The sequence below is a fragment of the Giraffa tippelskirchi genome, chromosome 1 (genome assembly GCF_054371585.1).
Source record: "Giraffa tippelskirchi isolate mGirTip1 chromosome 1, T2T-mGirTip1v1.2.pri, whole genome shotgun sequence".
Taxonomy (NCBI): Eukaryota; Metazoa; Chordata; class Mammalia; order Artiodactyla; family Giraffidae; genus Giraffa; species Giraffa tippelskirchi.
The window spans coordinates 207,770,806-207,793,438 of record NC_137275.1 but is presented as its reverse complement, the minus strand read 5'-3'; the positions used below and the strand labels follow the sequence as shown (position 1 = coordinate 207,793,438).

The following is a 22,633-nucleotide window of genomic DNA, read 5'->3' as shown; positions in this document are numbered from 1 at the left end:
ATACAACATTGTAAATTAACTATATTTCAATACATTTTGTTTTTAAAATGTTTTCCTAAATTTTCAGACTGATGCTAATATTTTCAGAAAAGGTTGAATATCTGAACACAAAATTTTACTATAAGCAGAGGGAGAATAAAGAGTTTTCTGGAAGGGGGAGAGGAGACCAATGGGGCAGGATTCAACTGTTTGTCGTCATGACTGACTCAGATCAGCAAGGTAAGACCACCTGGAAGACCATGAGCTGCAATAGCCATTAACCCCTGAGCAGTTGATATATGGAGACAGAGGCCAATATTTAAAGAACAGGTGAAAAAACTACACTTCAATCTTAATAGAAAGTTAGCTTTTGAGTGCATATGGAAGAGGAGGCCCTTCCCTTACTATTAAAGGGGAAGCTTTATCTTAGATCTAGAGTTTATATTGGGAATAAGAAAGAGGAGAGAAAATCACTTAGCAAATTCTGCAACATTGTTGAGTTCATCTGAAAGAGTATGTTTTAAATCAAAAAAAGATTTAATTGACATTAATTGGCAAGTCCAAGGTTTTGACTTTTGTTTTATACTGCTTTTTATTTTTTTCACATTAATAAGATTCATGGGATAGAAGAGTTTAATATAGTTATAAAGTTAACTATTTTCACATGAAAATAGTATCATGGAAGTATTTTCACTCTGTTAGTGAGTGAATAAGTGAGTGAAGGTCACTCAGTCATCCCTGACTCTTTGCGACCCCATGGACTATATAGTTCATGGAATTCTCCAGGCCAGAATACTGGAGTGGGTAGACTTTCCCTTCTCCAGGGGATCTTCCTGACCCAGGGATTGAACCCAGGTCTCCCACATTGTAGGAAGATTCTTTACTAGCTAAGCCACAAGGGAAGCCCAAGAATACTGGAGTGGGTAGCCTATCACTTCGCCAGCAAATCTTTCCGACCCAAGAATCGAACCGGGGTCTCCTGCATTACAGGTCAATTCTTTACCAACTGAGCAATCAGGGAAGCCCCTGCTAAACTCTGTTTAATTCTCATTCATTTTCTTTTATATATGTATTTATCATATTACCAAGAATCAATATGTCTCGTTTAAATTTACTCACATTTGTAATTTGAACAATTTTGATTTGCATCATTTCTTAAATGGAGAGAAGTTGGCCACCATTTTCTGTTAAAACAATCAAATACATAAAATTTTTGGTAAGCAATTATGTTATGTATCATAAACCAGTCTCTTCTCCCTCACCTGAAATAATTCTGCTTCCCTTAAGCTTTCTACTGGCACTTTAAAAACCTTCATTCATGTGGTGTTCCCACCACATACTTAAATATTTCTTACGATAATATTCAAACCTGATGAAAATCTAGTAAAAATCTAATCAGATTACAGAAATTTTATAAGAATGATAAATTTCAATTCAAACTTTTAAGCTAGTTCAATTGATTTTTAATCTTATTTTATTTAAAAGGAAACAAAACTAACTTACCAAGTATGTTTATCTTGTCTTGGAAGCAGAGTATTCAATATCCATCAAATTGTTTGTGGCTGGTTATTCTTCAAAGATGGTATAGGCTCACAAAAAAGCAGTATTTTTTTTTCTTTTTCCTTTTTTTTTTTTTTTTTTTTAGGAATGCTGCCTTTAATTTGTATTTGTGCTTATTTGAAAGTAGATTTTATGAAATTTGTTAAGCTTCCCCTCATGTTGTCTATGATTCTTTATTTAAATCTGTGGGTATTAACTTCAAGTTGTTTAAATCTATAGATTCAACATCTGCATTCATGAATTTTTTGACTCCTTTGTTGATTTTTTTTCTTCTTTGTATCCACAGATTCAACATCATTAAGTTCTACATTCTTATTTGAATATTCTTTCTGAATATTTCTGGAGGTCTTTCGTTGAATCCTCATCTCCCCAAATTTCGTGTAATTGACCTCCAAGCCTTTTTAATGTTTTTCCTTATTTTTTTTAAATGAAGCTTTTTTGAGTCCATCTTTGAATTCTTCTTTCCCCCATTTTACAAATTATTTCATTAATTCTTTGAATACCCCTTCCACTCATAGATGCAGTTTCAGACTACTAAAATTGTTTCATCAAATATGCTTTTGAATTATCATCCAAGGCCTACTTTCCCTTTTTGGCATCCTTCTTGGCATCCTTCTTGGCATTCTTCTTGGCATCTTTCTTTTCTTTCTTGGCTGCATCCTTTGGTTCACTTCCTGCCTCACCAGGCTTCTCATCTTTCTTTTCTTTTTTACTATCCTTCTTCTTTGAATCTTTCTTGTCCTTTGATTCATCACCTTTCTCACCTGATTTCTTTGAATCTTTTTTCCCTTCCTTATCCTTCTTTAAGTCTTTTTTTTCACCTTCTGATTCTGTAGCAGACTCCTTGCCCTTCTTCAGTGCTTTCTTATCTTTTTTGTCATCTTTCTTTGCATCTCCTTTTTCACCTTCTGATTCTGCAGCAGAGTCCTTGCCCTTCTTTGAATCTTTCTTACCTTTTTTGTCATCTTTCTTTGCATCTCCTTTTTCACCTTCTGCCTTTGTAGCAGACTCTTTGCCCTTTGAACCTTTCTTATCTTTATCTTTTTTGGAATCTTTCTTTGCATCTCCTTTTTCACCTTCTGATTCTGTAGCAGACCCCTTGCCCTTCTTTGAACCTTTCTTATCTTTTTTGGAATCTTTCTTTGCATCTCCTTTTTCACCTTCTAATTCTGTAGCAGACCCCTTGCCCTTCTTTGAACCTTTCTTATCTTTTTTGGAATCTTTCTTTGCATCTCCTTTTTCACCTCCTGAATCTGAAGGAGACTCCTTGCCCTTCTTTGACCCCTTCTTATCTTTTTTAGAATCTTTCTCTGCACCTGCTTTTTCATCTTCAGATTCTGTCGCTGATTCCTTGCCCTTCTTTGAATCTTTTTTTTGTTTTTTTAAATCTTTCTTTTCATCTGGTGTCTCTTCTTTACCTTTTGGTTCTTTCCTTGAAGGTTTCCTGGGTTTTTCCTTTGAAACCGTGGGCTCTGCTTCTGTATCTGATTTGTCCTTGTCTTCTTTACTTTTCTTAACCATCGGAGATGAAGGTTTTGCTGCCTCTTTAGCATACTCCTTGGAGGAACCAGTTGCTTTCTGGCGAGGCTGACTCCTGGCAGCTAAATAAACAGATGGTCTCTCAGAAATCCTCATTAAAGAACGGTGCATCCATAAGGGTCGTTTACGATCATGATCTCCCCTTAACTTCTCCTCATCATATTTCTGAAATATTAGTTAGAATAATGATGAACAACTTGTATGTGAGTTACACAGCCCTTTTTACCGGATATTAAATACATTCAACTTTGACTATGAAAAGATTTTAGATTTTGATAAATAGAGGATAAGTGGTAGTTTGCATAGTTTATTGTGCTTTTTTAAAAATGTTGTTCCTTGTTGTATTAAAGGACAACCATACCTCATTTTAGGCCTAATTTTAATTCAGAGGACCTTCATAATTCCCTCAAGATTTATGTTAAAATTCTCAGAGACCTCCACTTTCTGACATATCAGAAGCTCTCTTCACAATCATGAAAGACTTTTTTTTAAACTCTGTGTTCTTGAAGCTTGTTGGAATATCTTACCCATTTTCCATTTCTGTGCTAACTCAGGAACTAATTATTCTCTAATATCTAAGAGCTTCATGTTCAAGCATATCCTGGTCTCTATTGTCACATTCAAGGTCTCTGGAATTTTGAATGCTACCTGTGGCTAAAATTAAAAGCCTACTCCTCTCCTTGACAAGATATAATTTGAGCATCAGCTAGGAACTTGCAATAATGAAAGCAATAACCTTTGGTTGATAACTAGTTTCTGCAGAATGGTGCATTCTGTTTTCAACTCCTAATCAAATATTTTAAAAAACTTAATTGCAAAAATAATAAATTTTTGAAAGAATGTTAATGAATGGTAAAACAAACAATTAAGAGAAAAAAAAGAACATGAAAAAACAGAAGAAACTGGGTTACATCAATAAGAGTTGAAGATACATCATTCTGTGAAAACTTTTCTTGAAATTCTTCATATTCTATGATGATCCCAGAAACATTGGGAAATATTAATCTTCTAATGCTCAGAATTCTGAATTATGTATTTCTGGAAATGAGAAGGCATTTGAAACTTTCTTTCTCAGTGTATGATGTAACCCCATGATTCTAATGAGGGGATATCTCCAGCTGGGGAATATTTTCTGAATGTTCATACTAACTGTATCATTAGGATCTCCAGATTTCTATGCTTCTTGGATACATATTTTCTGTAATGTGGTATTGCTGAACAAATATTTGATAGAAAATATGGGAATAATTTTTATACAATGAAATGCAAATAAAATATATCTACTTTCTCCAAGTAGTAGAATTGAGTTACCTTTAACTGTACTATTCATGGACTTCCCAGGAGCCACTAGTGGTAAATAAGCTGCCTGCTAATTTAGGAGGCATAAGAGATGGGGGTTAGATCCCTGGGTTGGGAAGATCCCCTGGAGAAGGGCATGGCAGTCCACTCCAGTGTTCTTGCCTGGAGAATCTCATCGACAGAGGAGACCAGTGGGCTACAGTCCATAAGGTTGCAAAGAGATGGACATGACTGAAGCAACTTAACACACACGTATGGTCCAGTATGCTATTTAAAATCCACATGTGAACTGAATCCAACTGAATTGTAAAATTCAATTGCTCAGTTGCACTAGTCTCATTTCAAGTGTTCAGTAGCAATATTGGAATTGGAATGTAAAGATATAAAATACTTCCATCATCACAGAAATCCCATTGTCAGCACTGATCTATAACATATATAAACTATTCATGATTTTAAGATTATTATGAGTAAAATCATATAACCTTTTCAATACTCACAGGAACTCTATTTTCTTGTAGTTCAGAAGGTTTTGATCTCCTTCTTCTTCCTGGCCTTGGTGGTTTGGGAAATACCAGAGCAAAGTGTTGCTGATTCCATGATTTTTTGCTTAATTCACTGACTGAAATAAAAAAACAAAAAATAAGCATACATCTCAGAGTATATAGAATTTTATCAGGTCTGAAATGGCAGTAAGGTAATTATATGTAAATGAATAAATAAGCAATTCAAATTATGGTTTCATGCATTTGGTAATATTTGAAATTTTGTATTATTAATATGAGGAAATTAAATTTGATTGTTTTTAAATTTTGACCAGCTTTGTACTTAGCTATATAGTCATTGTGAAACTAATTTAGTCTGTAATGTAAATAGAAAGAAGCAGTTTTACTGTTTCCTCTTAATCCTTCTATCTCTTCCATTCTAGATTTTTTTTTTTAATGCTCTTTTGGTTGGAATACAATTCTACTGAGAACAGAGGATGTGGTAACTACTTCTGTAGCTTCCAAAGTACTTAGCACATTTCCTGTTTAAAATAATCAGTAAATATATGGTTGAGTCTAAGATTCTCTTAATTATTAATCATTTTCTAAGCTACAAGAGTATATGTTATATGCCCAAGAATTGCACTATTATAAGTGATATACTAATGAAGAAAATTGATAAGGAGTACCTACAGAATTATGATTATGATGGTTGAGTTACATAGAAACTATAATATAAACAGTTAAAAACATTGAGGTTACCAATGAGCCCAGTGAAAGAGATATGTTCACTCAATTTAAATATGTACAAAACATGCTATATATAAGACTTGTCCAGTGAGTCACCTAAAGACAGAATCAGGATCAATGAGAAAATATGCAAAATGAAAGATGTGTTTAAGTTCAATATATGAGTTAAAATTGATTACTTGATATAAGAGAAAGAGAAGGAAATGGCAACCCATTCCATTATCCTTGCCTGGAAAATCTCATGGACAGAGGAGCCTGGTGGGCTGCAGTCCATAGGGGCACGACTAAGCAACTAACACTCACGCACACTTACTTCAACATCAGATTGACTGGCCTTGTCAAGTAATAAATTTTTTGTTAGTTATAAGTCTGGTACAGAGTATCAGGAATGTAGGAGAAGACATTTCTGACACAGATGAGAAGTTGTTTATCCATTTTTTACACTGCCTTTCACATAAAAGATTTTCTGACCTTTGAGTTCTAACATGTAAATATGTCCTTCTTTATGTTGCTAAACATATTTACTTAATTTTCTTTGAATTAAACACAAAATATCTTTAGAAGGTATTTACTCAACCCATCAGAAAAGTGCTTGAAAAATTAAAAGTTGGTTTTTAATAATACTCCATAACAGCTGTTATTTTATCATTTATCCCTAAAATTACTTATACATTTTTTTAAATGAACTCTTTCTTACCTGGAACGTAATTATCATATGTTCCAAAGTTTATTTTTTGGCTATTAAAATAAGAGAGAAAAGTTTTTATTAATTTATATGAAATCACTCTATTTAATGGTCATTATTACACATAAATACTTGCCACTACAAGCTAGAGAAATATTTTGCATTCTTAGGTCTGTTTATTATGTAAGATTACTTCAACACAGAAAAATAGAGAGCAGTAAATATGTGTTTTTAGCACAAACTTCAACATAACTAAAAAAAGGTGGGTAAAGATTTCTTGAAAAAAAAATCATCAATGACATAACTTAAATATTGATTTTATTCATGGTTTATTTTTAATGTGAAACCATGAAAGAATTTTCCCCACTTTGTGTTCCAAAGACTCTTAAAATTGAACTGTAAGACATTGTAAGAATTATAAGACATAGTCTTAAAAAGACTATGCCTAGGTAAGACCGGATCCTCAAAATAATCTCAGAATTTAACCAAATCCAAATTACTAAATGGCAAACATGTTTCTCCATGAGATGCGTGTGTGTGTATGTGTGTGTTGGTCAGTGGTTACCACAATTATTTATATGGATTTGATGTTTTCAAGATAAATAAAACTGATGTTGTAAAGTAGTTTCTATTTGTCTTAGTATTATAAGCATATGTTTAGGCTCACAAAGAAACATTTTACATCTAATTCTTATTTATTTTAACTAAGGCACATAATAAGATCTGTTAAAGGAATATATTTATACATTGTCCGATTATATTACAAAAATAAAGTCATTGATGATCATGAGTTTCAGTTTTACACACACACAAACACACACATGCATACACCGAAAAACACACATACCCACAAAGCATTTTACTTTTTTGACATTACATAAATAATACTAATAAAATATAGTAAAAAAAAAAAAAAGTATCTTGGTAGCTTCATTACAATCTTAGTTCCCAGCACAAAACCTGGCACATGTTTGCCACTCTACAAAAATTTGAATGAATTAATTGAATAAAATTTAAAATGTATTGACTATTAAGTTATCTGACCTAGTATTCCTTGACTGGGGACGTGTATTAAGATTACTTGTCCTACTATATCTAAGCGGTGGTCAAGAGGAGCTACCCTGGGCAGGAGGTCAGAGGCAGTGGCTGAGAGGAGCTACCCCGGGCTGGAGGCTGAGGGCAGCGGCTATAAAGTAATGCTCAAAATTCTCCAAGCCAGGCTTCATCAACACGTGAACCGTGAACTTGCAGATGTTCAAGCTGGTTTTAGAAAAGGCAGAGGAACCAGAGATCAAATTGCCAACATCTGATAGATCATCAAAAAAGCAAGAGAATTCCAGAAAAACATCCATTTCTGCTTTATTGACTATGCCAAAGCCTTAGACTGTGTGGATCACAATAAACTGTGGAACATTCTGAAAGAGATGGGAATGCCAGACCATCTAACCTGTCTCTTGAGAAACCTGTATGCAGGTCAGGAAGCAACGGTTAGAACTTGACACTGAACAACAGACTGGTTCCAAATAGGAAAAGGAGTACATCAAGGATGTATACTGTCACCCTGCTTATTTAACTTATATGCAGAGTACATCATGAGAAATGCTGGACTGAAAGAAACACAAGCTGGAATCAAGACTGTCGGGAGAAATATCAATAACCTCAGATATGCAGATGACACTACCATTATGGCGGAAAGTGAAAAAGAACAAAAGAGCCTCTTGATGAAAGTGAAAGAGGAGAGTGAAAAAGTTGGCTTAAAGCTCAACGTTCAGAAAACTAAGATCATGGCATCTGGTCCCATCACTTCATGGCAAATAGATGGGGAAATAGTGGAAACAGTGTCAGACCTTATTTTGGGGGGCTCCAAAATCACTGCTGATGGTGATTGCAACCATGAAATTAAAAGACGCTTACTCCTTGGAAGGAAGGTTACGACCAACCTAGATAGCATACTTAAAAGCAGAGACATTACTCTGCCAACAAAGGTCCGTCTAGTCAAGGCTATGGTTTTTCCAGTGGTCGTGTATGGATGTGAAAGTTGGACGGTGAAGAAAGCTGAGCGCCGAAGAATTGATGCTTTTGAACTGTGGTGTTGGAGAAGACTCTTGAGAGTCCCTTGGACTGCAAGAAGATCCAACCAGTCCATCCTAAAGGAGGTCAGTCCTGGGTGTTCATTGGAAGGACTGATGTTGAAGCTTAAACGCCAATACTTTGGCCACCTCATGCGAAGAGCTGACTCATTGGAAAAGACCCTAATGCTGGGTAGGATTGGGGGCAGGAGGAGAAGGGGATGACAGAGGATGAGAAGTTTGGATGGCATCACCGACTCAATGGACATAGGTTTGGGTAAACTCTGGGAGTTGGTGATAGACAGGGGGGCCTGGCGTGCTGCAATACATGGGGTCGCAAAGAGTCAGACACGACTGAGTGACTGAACTGAACTGAACTATATCTAAATCTCTAGGTTTCTATCTTAGCCAATGTACATTTATATACTGCTGAAAAATTTTTATTTTCAATTATGGTTATAAACGTTTTTTTCCTAAGTGCTCTGAAACAGGAAACATGTTATTATATATGAGATTTTTAAAGTGGTACATAAGCATGGTCCATGAAATTGTATGTAATCTCTGAGGAATATTCTTTGATCATAAAGCAATTGAATTAAAAATCAATAACAAAATTACAGTTGAGCCTTGAACAACAAGGATTTGAACTCATCAGTTCAGTTGCTCAGTTGTGTCCAACACTTTGTGACCCGATTGACTCCAACATGCCAGGCTTCTCTGTCCATCACCAACTCCCAGCTTGTTGAAACTCATGTCCATTAAATCGGTGATGCCATCCAACCATCTCATCCTCTGTTGTCCACTTATCCTCCTGCCTTCAATCTTTTCCAGCATCAAGGTATTTTCCAATGAGTCATCTCTTCTCTCAGGTGGCCAAAGTATTGGAACTTCAGTTTCAGCATCAGTCCTTCCAATGAATATTCAGGACTGATTTCCTTTAGGATGGACTGGATTGATCTCCTTGCACTCCAAGGGACTCTGAAGAGTCTTTTCCAACACCACAATTCAAAAGAATCAATTCTTCAGCTCTCAGCCTTCTTTATGGCCCAACTCTCATATCCATACATGACTACTGGCTAGACAGAAATTTGTTGGCAAAGTAATGTCTCTGCTTGTTAATATGCTGTCTAAGTTGGAAATAGCTTTTCTTTCAAGGAGCAAATGTCTTTTAATTTCATGGCTGCAGTCACCATCTGCAGATTTTTGGAGCCCAAGAGAGGAAAAGTCGGTCACTGTTTCCATTGTTTCCCCATCTATTAACCATGAAGTAATGGGACAGGATGCCATGATCTTCGTTTTTTGAATGTTGAATTTTAAGACAGATTTTTCACTCTCCTCTTTCACTTTCATCAAGAGGCTCTTTAGTTCCTCTTTGCTTTCTGCCATAAAGGTGATGTCATCTGTGTATTTGAGGTTACTGATATTGCTCCCAGCAATCTTGATTCCAGCTTGTGCTTTATCCAGCCCAGAATTTCACATGATGTACTCTGCATATAAGTTAAATAAGCAGGGTGACAATATACAGCCTTGACGTACTCCTTTCCCAATGTGGAACCAGTCCTGTTGTTCGGTGTCGAGTTCTAACTGTTGCTTCTTGACCTGCATACAGCTTTCACATGAAGCAGGTAAGGTGGTCTGGTACTCCCATCTCTTGAAGAATTTCTCACAGTTTGCTGTGACCAACACAGTCAAAAGTTTTAGTGTAGTCAATGAAGCAGAAATAGATGTTTTTCTGAAATTCTCTTGCTTTTTTCTATAATCCAACAGACGTTGGCAATTTGATATGTAGTTCCTCTGTCTTTTCTAATCCAGCTTGAACATCTGGAAGTTCTCAGTTCATGTACTGTTGAAGCCTGGCTTGGAGAATTTTGAGCATTTCTTTGTTAGTATTTGAGATGAGTGCAATTGTGCAGTAGTTTGAACATTCTTTGGCATTGCCTTTCTTTGGGATTGGAATGAAAACTGACATTTTCCAGCTGTGGCCACTGCTGAGTTTTCCAAATTTGTTGGCATATTGAGTGCAGCACTTTCACCACATCATCGTTTAGGATTTGAAATAGCTCAGCTGGAGTTCCATCACTTCCACTAACTTTGTTCATAGTGATGCTTCCTAAAGCCCACTTGACTTTGCACTCCAGGATGTCTGGCTCTAGGTGAGTGATCACACCATCATTGTTATCTGGGTCATTAAGCTCTTTTTTGTATCTTCTTCTTTGTATTCTTGCCACCTCTCAATATCTTCTGCTTCTGTTAGGTCCATACTGTTTCTGTCTTTTATTGTGCCCATCTTTGCATGAAATGTTCCCTTGGTTTCTCTAAGTTTTTGAAGAGATCTCTAGTCTTTCCCATTCTATTGTTTTTCTCTATTTCTTTGCACTGATCACTGAGGAAGGCTTTCTTATTTCTCCTTGCTATTCTTTGGAACTCTGCATTCACATGGTATATTTTTGCTTTTCTACTTTGCCTTTCACTTCTCTTCTTTTCTTAACTATTTTTAAGGCCCCCCTCAGACAACCGTTTTGAATTTTTGCATTTCTTTTTCTTGGGGATGGACTTGATCACTGCCTCCTGTACTTTAAGAATTTATTTTTAGGATTTGAAAAAAAATGTTCACATAATTACTTGATATTTATAGGGGAACTTAATTGATATTTGTAGAACATTGCATCATAAGCAGCATAATGCATTTTTTTTCAAATGTACATGGAACATTCCTCAGGATTGATCACATTCTGGGCGTCAAAATGAGCCTTGGTTAATTTAAGAAAGTTGAAATCATATCAAGCATATTTTCTGACCACATGACTATTACATTAGTAATCAACTTTAAAAAAAAAGCCTAGAAAACAGAAACATGTAGAGACTAAAAAAAAAAAACAAAACTGCTAGTAACAATCAATGGGTCATTGAAAAAATCAAAGAAGAAATTAAAAAATACCTAGAGACAAATGACAATGAGAGCATCACAATTCAAAACTTGTGAGACAGAGCAAAAGCAGTTCTCAGAGGAAAGTTTATAGCAATACAATCTTACATGAGACAACAAGAAAAATCTCTAATAAACAACCTAACCTTACCCTAAAGTAACTAAAGAAGTAACTAAACGTAAAATTAGTAGGACAAAAATCATAAAGATAACAGCATAAATAAATGAAATAGAGATGAAAATACAATAGAAAAGATTAATAAACTAAAAGCTGGTTCTTTGAAAAGATAAACAAAATTGATAAACTGTTAGTGAGACTCATTAAGAGAAAAAGGAAGAGGGCCCAAATCAATAAAATAGCAAATGAGAAAGAAGTTAGAGCTGACATCAAAGAAATACAAAATATCATAAGAGATTACTGAAGCCATTATATGCCAATAAAATGGACAATCTAGAAGAAATGGACAAATTCTTAGAAAATTACAATCTCCCAAGACTGAACTAGGAAGAAATAGAAAATATGAAGAGACCAATCACAAGTACTGAAATTGAAACTGTGATTTATAAGTTCCCAACAACCAAAAGTCCTGGACCAGATGGTTTCACAGGCAAAATCTCTCAAATATTTAGAGAAGAATTGGTGGGTTGTCATTTCCTTCTTCAGGGGATCTTTCTGACCCAGGGATTGAACCCATATCACCTGCATTGGCAGGTGGATTCTTTGCCACTGAGTCACCAGGGAAGCCATCCTTCTGAAACTATTCCAAAAAAAAAAAAAAAATACAGAGGAAGAGACATGCCAAAGCTCATTCTGTGAGGCCACCATCACCACAATGCCAAAACCGAAAACACCACAAAAAATAGAAAATTACAGGCCAATAAACTGATGAATATAGATGCAAAAATTCTCAACAAAATACTAGCAAATGAAATCCCTTCAGTATATTAAAGGATCATACACCACTATTAAGTGGGATTTATCCCGAGAATACAAGCAGTTTTCTATATCTACAAATCGAATAGTGTGTTACACCACATTAACACATTGAAGACTAAAAACCATATGATCATCTCAATAGATGATAAAAAGCTTTTGACCAAATTCAACAAGCATTTATGATAAAAACTCTCCAGAAAGTGGGCAATGAGGGCACATGCCTCAATATAATAAAGGCTATATATTTCAAACCTACAACTAACATCGTACTCAATGTTGAAAAGCTTGAAAGCATTTCCTCTAATCTGTGATGAAGAATTAAGAATATGCAATGGAGAAGACACGGTCTTTTCAATAAATGATTCTGGGAGAACTGAATTGCTACATGTAAAAGAATAAATTTAAAACATCTGATCACACCATACACAAGAACAAACTCAGAGTGGATTAAAGACCTAAATCTGAGACCAGATACTATAAAACTCTTAGAAGGAAACATAAGTGCACAATATATTGCAATGCTCTTTGACATAAATTGTAGCAATATATTTTTTGCTGCATATATATATTCCATCTCCCAGAATAATGGAAATAAAAATAAACAAATGTCACCTAATTACACTCAAAAGATTTTTCACAGCAAAAGAAACCATAAACAAAAAGAAAAGACAATCCACAGAATGGGAGAAAATATTTACCAACAATGCATCCAAGAAGTGATTAATCTCCAAAATTTACAAACAGCACACTCAGCTCAATGCCAAAAGAATAAAGAACCCAATCAAAAAGTGAGCAAAAGACCTAAATAGACATTTCTTTAAAGAAGACATAGAGATGTCCAAAAGACACGTGAAAAGATGCTCACCTTCACTAATTATTAGAGAAATGCAAATCATAACTACAATGAGATCACTTCATAGCAGTCAGAATGGCCATCATCAAAAAGTCTACAAACAATGAATGCTGGAGAGAATGTGGCAAAAAGCGAACCCACCTATATTGTTGGTGGGAATGTAAATTGGTATAGCCAGTATGGAGAACAGTATGAAGGTTCCTGAAAAAAATAAAGCTATCATATGATTCAACAATCCCACTCCTTGGCATATATCTGAAGGAAAATATGGTTTGGAAGTGTACATGCACCCCATTGTTTATTGCAGCATTGTTTACAATAAACAAGACATGGAAACAGCCTAAATGTCGATTGATGAAGGAATGGATAAAAAAGATATGGTACACATATATAATGGAATATTAGTCATTAAAAAGAATGAAATAATGTCATGTGTTAACAACATGGATGGACCTGGAGATTATCATATTAAGTATGTTAGATGATGATAAACATCATAATCACTTATATGTGGAATCTTAATAAAAAGATACAAATGAACTTATTTACAAAGCAGAAAAGAACTCACAGACTTAAAAACAAACCTTATGGTTACCAAAGTGGAAAAGTGGGGGCATGAATAAATTGGGTGCCTGGGTTGCCATATACATACTACTGTATTTAAAAGTAGATAACCAAGAAGGACCTACTGTATAGCACAAGAAACCTTGATCAACATTCTGAAATAACCTCAACGGGAAAAGTATTTGAAAAAAAGTTGGCCCATGTATATGTATAACTGAGTTACTTTGTTGTACACCTGAAAGCTGCAAATCAGCTATATTCCAATATAAAATGATAATTTAAAAAAATTAGAGCAAATATAAAAATCCAATGTTTGCTTTTTGAAAAGATTATTAAAATGTATTGACTTTTAAAAAGACTAATTAGAAAAAGAGAGAGAATACACAGATTACCAGTATCAGGACAGATGAAGGTTTTATTTTTATAATTATATATATTTTAAAGGATAATGAGCTATATCAGTAATAACTTTATTATAGTAAATTGAACAACTTAAGTGAAATAGATGAGTTCCTTGTAAAATTTGTTTATTTACCAATAAGTGTGTTAGTCTCTCAGCTGTGTCCAACACTTTGCGACCCCATGGAATGTAGCCCACCAGGCTCCTCTATCCATAAAATTTTCCAGGCAAGGATACTGGAGTGGGTAGCCATTCTCTTCTCCAGGATTGTTTATCAGTACTGACACTCAATGAAACAATAAAATGGTGAATAGTCCAATAACTATTAAATAAATTTCATCTATTATCTTAAAGCTTCACAGAAAGCAAAGCACAGGCTCATAGTGTTTTATTGATAAATCAAATGTAAAACTTAAGGAAAAAATATTAACTCTACATAATTTTTTCAGAAACAAGAGGGAGCAGAGGTTGAAACCCATTCTTGAGACTAATATAAACAACACTGTCATCAAAATGTCTCAAGAACATTACCAGAAATGTATATTATAGACTAATACTATGCATTATTGCAGACACAAAATTCCTTAACAATTTCTTAATTATTCGTGCTTAAAAATATGTAATATATGTAAAATCTAATACATCATGATCATTGAGGTTTACTCTCTGGAATGTAAATTTGTTGGTTTAATGTATATGAATTAATCGGTGTAATTACTTCAAAAAATATAAGAAAATCCTCTTGATCATCTCAAAATATTTAGAAATTTTGCAAAAAGGTAGCATTCATTCATAATTAAAGAGTCTGAGAAAACAAAAAATAGAACACATCTTCCTCAAATAGATAAAATGAGTCTAGACAATACTTATTATTAAAATTATTTAATGGTGGAATATTGACTGTCTTTCCTCTAAAATCTGTAAACAAGTTATGGATATTCACTTCATTCCTGAGTTGTAACCTAGTCCCTGTTTGTTGAATAAGGCAATAAAAGCATTAAGACTGGAGAGGAAGGAAAATGGTCTTTATTCACAGAGCAGATGATTGAATAAATACTATATTGAATGACAGCTAAAAAATAATTACTTAGAGATATTTAGTGAATGTAATAAGATCATATGATATAAGCTCTAATTATATAAATTAATTATATTTTATAATTATAAAAGAGAATATACATTTAAGGAAACAATAGAATATAACTTGTAATAACATAAATTATTTTAAAACAATTTTATTGAAATATATAAGACCTATGTAAGTAACTAAAAAAGAAAAATCCTCTGGGAAGTGAAGGATGAAAAGGAAAAAAGTATACACATAAAAATATATATTTCTCTGATTAGAAATAAAAGAACCCTTTAAACCCACTAGAATATCTAAAGTTTTAAGGATTAATGACACCAGTCATCAGTTACAATACAGAACATCTGACATGTTCATCATCAATGATGGATATACAAATAGTACTATCAATTTTGAATGTAATTTGATATTTTTAAAATAAAGTTAAATATACACATGTTTTATGGTTCAGCATTTTTACTAGTAGCTTACCCAAGAGAACTCTACCAAAAACTGGGGAAAATATATATAGCAGCCTTATTCATAAGAAGCCAAAACTGAAGTACCCCATAGTAATCAAAAACTAAAGTAATCAATTGGGGAATGGGTAAACTAAGTACAGTATATTCATGTAATGGAATACTACTCAGCAATGTAGAGGAATGAATTACTAGTGTATGCAACATGGCAACACGGATGATTCAAAAAATGCTATACTGAAAGAAAAAAATTCTAGAAACCAAAAACTAAAGCATATATATGTTATGATTTAATTTCTATGAATTTCAGGAATAGGAACGATTTTCAATGGTAACTTAGTAGCCATTTATGAAGAGGGGAGGAATGGACTGAGTATAAACTGGCAAAATGTAACTTAATGATATGGTTGAAATTCCTGTTTCTTAAGGTTGGCTAGGTTAGGGTTAATGACAATTCAATGCAGTTAATTTTATTTTTACTGAAAAGAATTTGTAGGACCTCAAAATAGCAATGATCCAAATATCATAGTTCTCACTCTTTATTTAAATTTACACACATCATAAGCAGCTAAATCAGTTTACTATTTTAGGACTCGATAGTTCCCCTAAGTCTGGTTCTGCTAGTAATCGAATCTCTCTCCTTGCCTCTCTGTAACAGTCAAGAAATTTTTTTTAGACCAGGATGTATTCAGATTTAATTTTTGAAGTTTTTTATGAAAAAAAAAAAAAACCCACAAACTCCCAGTATATGTTTTAATAGGTTTTATTAAAAACTATTTTTATGTGAATATAAATTTATTTCTACCCTTCATTAAAGAAGTCCCTCAAAAGTTTGGAAATGGTCTAATTTAATTACTTTAAAAAGAAGAAACACAAACATTAAGTCGAAAGGCTGTTATTTTGTGATACGATTCGTGTTTGAATTAAGGTCTTTGAATATATATATTAAAGTCTTTGGGCTTCCCTGGTGGCTCGGACTGTAAAGAATCCACCTACAATACGGGAGATGTGAGTTCGATCTCAGGGTAGGGAAGATCCCCTGGAGGAGAGTATGGCAACCCACTCCAGTATTCTTGGCTGGAGAATCCCCATGGACAGAGAAGCCTGGTAGAGTCCTCCATAGGGCCACAAAGAATTGGATACAACTGAAGCCACTTAGTTCACGCACACATGCGTGCGTACACGCGCACACACACACACACAAGAAGTATTATACATATATACATACATACAGAGCAACTAATACTTCATCTTAACTAAGATTAAATGAAACACAGAAGCCACAAATCTACCTTTACTTCAAATCCACACATCTAATTGTTAGAAAAAAGTTTCAGTATATGTGAGCTTCTTTATGTAAAGAAGATACACATTGTCAGCATTATGGAATATAATATGTTCATAACTTAACAAAGGGAAGCTAGCTTTAGATATTCCTGAATAAAAGGTTGAGGTCCCAAAGTAAGAGACATGAGGGGATCATATTTTTAGAGAAAAATCTGTTTCTATATTACCACTGGAAAAAGTACTTTATTAAAAGGTTTACATTTAACCAAGTTTGTAGGATTTAGTTTTGGCCTGGAAACTTAATATATAGAACAAAATACCTGCTTTTACTTTTTCCTTTAATAGTATCTCTGTTTGGAAATAGTTATAAAAATGAATAATAAAATCATAGGGTAAGGACTCTCAATAATGTGACATTGCCTCCAATTTCATTTTGTTGAAGTCTTTTTATGTTAAAGTATAGTAGATGTACAATTTTAAAGGTTATGTTCCATTTCTATTTACACTTATTATAAAATATTGGCTATATTCACTATGTTTTACAATATATCATTGTAGCTTAATTTATTTATACTAGTTTGTGCAACTCTTATTGCCTCCCTCTTTATTGCCCTTCCTCACTTTCCTCTCCCCACTGGTAACCACAAGTTTGTCTTCTATATCTCTGAGTCTATTTCTTGTTTGTTATATTCACTAGTGTGTTTTATTTTTTTAGGTTCTATGTGTGATATCATGCAGTATTTTTCTTTCTCTAACTTATTTTACTTAACATAGCATTCTTCAAGTCCATCTATTTTGTTAGAGTAGCTTTTGAACTATGGTGTTGGAGAAGACTCTTGAGAGTCCCTTGGACTGCAAGGAGATCCAATCAATCCATCCTAAAGGAGATCAATCCTGGGTGTTCATTGGAAGGACTGATGTTGAAGCTGAAACTCCAATACTTTGGCCACCTCATGCGACGAGTTGACTCATTGGAAAAGACCCTAATGCTGGGTAGGATCGGGGGCAAGAGGAGAAGGGGACAACAGATGATGAGATGGTTGGATGGCATCACTGATTCAATGGACATGGGTTTGGGTAGACTCCGGGAGTTGGTGATGGACAGAGAGGCCTGGCGTGCTGCAGTTCATGGGGTCGCAAAGAGTCGGACATGACTGAGTGACTGAACTGAACTGAACTGAGCACAATTTCATTCTTTTTTTATGGCTGAGCCATATTCTATTTCATACATATATATGAAATACATATATATGTGTGTATATACATAAATATATAAATGAGCACGAGTCAGACATGTGCTCAGTTGTGTCTGACTCTTTGCAGCCCATGAACTGTAGTCCACCAGGCTCCCCTGTCCGTGGGATTCTTCAGGCAAAAACACTGGAGTTTATCACCATTTCCTTCTCCTTATGCACATATGTATAATAATATGTATATTTATATAGTGGCTTCCCAGATACCACCACAGTGGTAAAGAATATGCCTGCCAATTGAGGAGACACAAGGGACACAGTTTTGATCTCTGGATTAGGAAGATCCCTTGGAGTAGGAAATGGCAACCCACTCCAGTATTCTTGCCTAGAAAATTTCATGGACAGAGGAGCCTGGCAGGCTATAGTCCATTGGGTCACAAAGAATCAGATGTGACTGAGATGTGGCATATATATCATCTTTATCCATTCATCTGTTGATGGATATTTACATTGCTTCCATATCTTGGTGCCTGCAGTTTCATTTGAAATGCCAGTAGACAGATTTTATGTGTGACTATCCCAATATATCCAGTCAACAGGTTTTGGATTTTTGGGCTCTGTATCAGTTGCATAGTAAATAAGGGCACAGAAGACTTAGCAAAAGGTTTTCCAGAGACTGACAGGAGCCTGAGTCAATCTTGTATTTGCAGAGGTGTCTCTAAATAAAGGCAAATGTCAAGAGCCACATGGGATTTTCTTGGTGAGGGATGGCTGCAAGTGTGCACACACACATTTGCTGATACTGACATCTAGTGGGTAAGAATGCTGCTACACATCTTACAATGCACAGGACTCCCATTCCTTCCCGCACCCCCCCTACCCTGTCTTCAACTCCAAAAAAGAGTTATCCCTCCTAAAATGTTAACTGTACCAAGGTTGGTAAACCCTGTTCTATATCAAGGTGACTCTCTAGGCCAAGAGAGTAAGAAAGAACTTATTAATGCAATGTAAGGGAGAGAAAGATAAAATGCACAATGGATATGAGATGGAGAAGCTAACTCTGGAAGTTTTTGAAGTTCAGATTTCTAGATACCATATGTAATGCCAAATTTTGGGGAAAACCTCTACACTTCCTTCAGATGTCCTAGACCAACTTAAAATTAGTAATGGAAGGATAGAGTTGACTGACACAACCTGAATTAGAGGTGAAAGCAAGACGAGGTAAAACTCTTCAGGTTCGGATGAATAAAGATACTAAAGAAGAATAAATGCGAGGAAGGCATAGTGAGCTCAATGAGAAGAATTTTATTTATCAGGGACAAAGTTGGTAGTCATGGAACAGAAACGTAAGCCTAATATTAAGTTCCTATCATTGCCGGACAAATTCAGAGGAAAGACAAGGTAGAAATTTATTTTCTGCATTTCAAAATGAGAATTTGCCACTTGAGACAGAAGGCAAATGATAATTTTATTAAGGATTTTTGTATTTTATTGGCCAAAAATGAAGCTATTTGATTATGAATTCAACCACACTTTTATTCTACAATAGCACAAGTGTTTGGGGATTACAGTAGAAACCAACATTATAAAAATAGTCCTAAAACCAAAAATAAAGTTTTTAACCATTATGGTAAAATTCTTTGAAAGCTACACAATGCTCATGATAATAATAACATCAGTATTTTATTGCGCTGAAACATTTTAAAGAAATTACAATATAATGTTATTCTGTCATGGTGTATGCCTGAGCAGAGATTACTGTGAAATAGTCAGCAAGTCACCCAACACCTAAAAAACAATCATGACAATTATAAACATTTTGCTAAAGATTGTCCTTTAAAGTAATGATTGCATTATAAAGAGATAGGCACAGGGAAGCCTGTTTTATTTTCAAGATTTGTGTTTTATCTTTCCTTTAACAGTAGTGTCCAAAGAAAACCCAGTTACACTTTCCTTTATATTTCAGAGTTACATGCCTTTGCCTTTGTTCCATGTCTTCACAGTAAAAAAAAGCTTTAAATAATTGAAAAGTTTTATTTTTCTAGCTCATTTTAACACAAGATAATTTAAGAATAAGTATACTATTATCATCCTAGGTCTGGATAATCTGCTTCTAATTGCAAAGTACTTTTGCATACTCAATATTTCTCAAGGAGATACATTTAGTGTTTAGTTGTTCTTTATGTTGGGCTGCACCACTTACTACCAAGGTTTTCTCACCCTTGACCTATGTCCCCTAAATTTTAGTAACATTCCTTAGTCACTGTGACAAAGAATATGTTCCCATTAATTTCCAAATGGCCTCTAAGGAGCTGATAGTTCTCCGAATATCAATCATGTATTCTTTCATTTTATGTGATCCAAAATACAATATAATAAAAAATGAAGAATCACATTGAAAAAGAATTATCCATTGTCATATATATATATATATATACTACTTCAGTGAATGAACTAGTTAAGTCTTGGATCAAAATAACTTATGATGCTGCTTGAGAACATAAGTGTCTACCAAACACATGCTCTCTGCTTGTCAATGGAATAAAATAATATAGCAAGCATCTCTTTACACTGAAGAGAATAAATGTAAAGTTAACTAGAGCATTTCAGTTATTTTAAAAGATAAAATTTGACAAGAGGACTTACAATCTTGGTACAGACATTTCCCCCACCTATGATTTTCCAGGACTTAAGCATTGTGAGTTCAAATTAGTGATGCTGAGTGATGACATCATAAAGAGCCAAGAACCCTGAGAGTTAAAGGAAAAAAACAAGAAGAGCACTTTTATTTGTGTTTTATGTTTTCTACTCAGTGTAATATTGGTGTTTACTTTCATAAACATTTACTGACTAAATGGTAGTTTTAAAATAACCAATTGGTTTACATCTTAATAAAAATTGTTGCAGATTTTCATATAGGCTTAATTTGTTGGATGATATGACAAAAGTATGAATCTAAACATCTATCTGTTAAGCTTGATTGTAATCCTAACTTCCCTGACATTCATGTGTCTTTTGTTAAATCCTTTGCATAACCTTACATTGCCTTTTACTATGGTAACCTTATCGGTTGCTCATGATACAAATTTTTAAAGAAGACTTGCGCTCATGCTTAGTGGCTCAGTCATGTCTGACTGTTTGCAACCCTGTGGACTACACTCCATCAGGCTCCTCTGAGCATGCGGATTCTCCAGCCAAGAATGCTGGAGTGGGTTGCCATGCCCTCCTCCAAGGGATCTTCCCAACCCAGGGATAGAACCCAGGTCTCCCAGATTGCAGACAGATTCTTTACTGTCTGAGCCACCAGGGAAGCCTTAAAGAAGTCTAGGTGCTTATTAACATTATCAACTTATTGATAGAACTGAGTTAGAAAATTTTGATTCTACCTACCAGTCCATCCAACTAATATATATGAATAAAAAGTACTATATAGAATAGTATTTGCATATGCTGCCATTATTTAGCTCCTCAGGGAATTTCAGCTGACTCTTTTTCCCCCTAAATTTTATATATATATATTTATTTATTTATATATTTATATTTATATCTATATTTAATTTTTTTGAATCAACAATAAAATTATTGTTTTGATTTCTGCTCTACAAGAAAGTAATTCACATTCTTTTACATTATGGATTATCACAGGATATTGGATACAGTTTCCTGGTGCTATACAGTTAGAACCTTATTGTTTTATCCTCCTTATACATAATAATCTGCATCTGCTAATCCCAAACTCCCAATCCTTCCCTACCCAACTCCTCACTCCCTTGGTGGTGACAAGTCTGTTCTCTATGGCTGTGACTCTGTTTCTGTTTCACAGATATGTTCATTTCTGGTATATTTTAGATTCCATATATAAGTGATATCATATTGTATTCGTCTTTCTCTTTCTGGCTTACTTTGCTAAGTATGATAAACTCTAGATTCATCCATGTTACTGCAAATGGCATTATTTCATTCTTTTATGGCTGAGTTATATTCCATTGTGTGTGTGTGTGTGTGTGTGTGTGTGTGTGTCACTTCTTTATCCATATCTGTTGATGGACATTTAGGTTGCTTCTATGCCCTGGCTATGGTAAATAGTGTTGCTATGAACATAAAGGTGCATGTATGTTTTTGAATTAGCTTTTTTCTGGATATAAGCCCAGGAATGGAATTGCTAGATCATATGGCAACTCCATTTTTAATTTTTTGAAGAACTGTCATATTGTTTTCCATAGTGACTGTACAAATTTACATACCCTCACAAGTATAGGAGGTTCCCCCTTACTCCTCGTTACCTTCAGCATCAGGCCCTCACACCATACACAAAAATAAACTCAAAATGTCTTAAAGACTTAAACATAAAACATGAAAACTCCTATAAGAGAACATAGGCAAAACATTCTCTGACATAAATTGTACCAATGTTTTCTTAGATCAGTCTTCCAAGGTAATAGAAATAAAAGCAAAAATAAACAAATGAAACCTAATTAGATTTAGAAGATTTTTCATGGTAAAGCAAACCATAAACAAAACAAAATGACAGCCTATAAACTGGGAGAGTATATTTGCAAACG

The 22,633-nt window shown here is 34.4% G+C and overlaps 1 protein-coding gene and 1 long non-coding RNA gene across 3 annotated transcripts in view; one reads left to right on the top strand and one right to left on the bottom strand.

Moving 5' to 3' along the window:
• Positions 1–20,777, bottom strand: part of CYLC2 (cylicin 2) — a 35,615-nt gene extending 14,838 nt beyond the window's left edge. For both annotated transcript variants that reach the window (XM_081524553.1, XM_081524547.1), the window contains exons 1-5: positions 20,718–20,777; positions 6,310–6,350; positions 4,878–4,999; positions 1,483–3,243; positions 1,099–1,163 (exon numbers count right to left, since the gene is read on the bottom strand). In XM_081524553.1, coding sequence (XP_081380679.1) covers positions 2,119–3,243; positions 4,878–4,999; positions 6,310–6,350; positions 20,718–20,734 — 1,305 coding nt within the window. In that variant the 5' untranslated portion in view covers positions 20,735–20,777 and the 3' untranslated portion in view covers positions 1,099–1,163; positions 1,483–2,118. The remainder of the gene's footprint in view (positions 1–1,098; positions 1,164–1,482; positions 3,244–4,877; positions 5,000–6,309; positions 6,351–20,717) is intronic.
• LOC145519862 (uncharacterized) overlaps positions 1–22,633 on the top strand; it is a 279,023-nt gene that overhangs the window by 245,653 nt on the left and 10,737 nt on the right. The window lies entirely within an intron of this gene.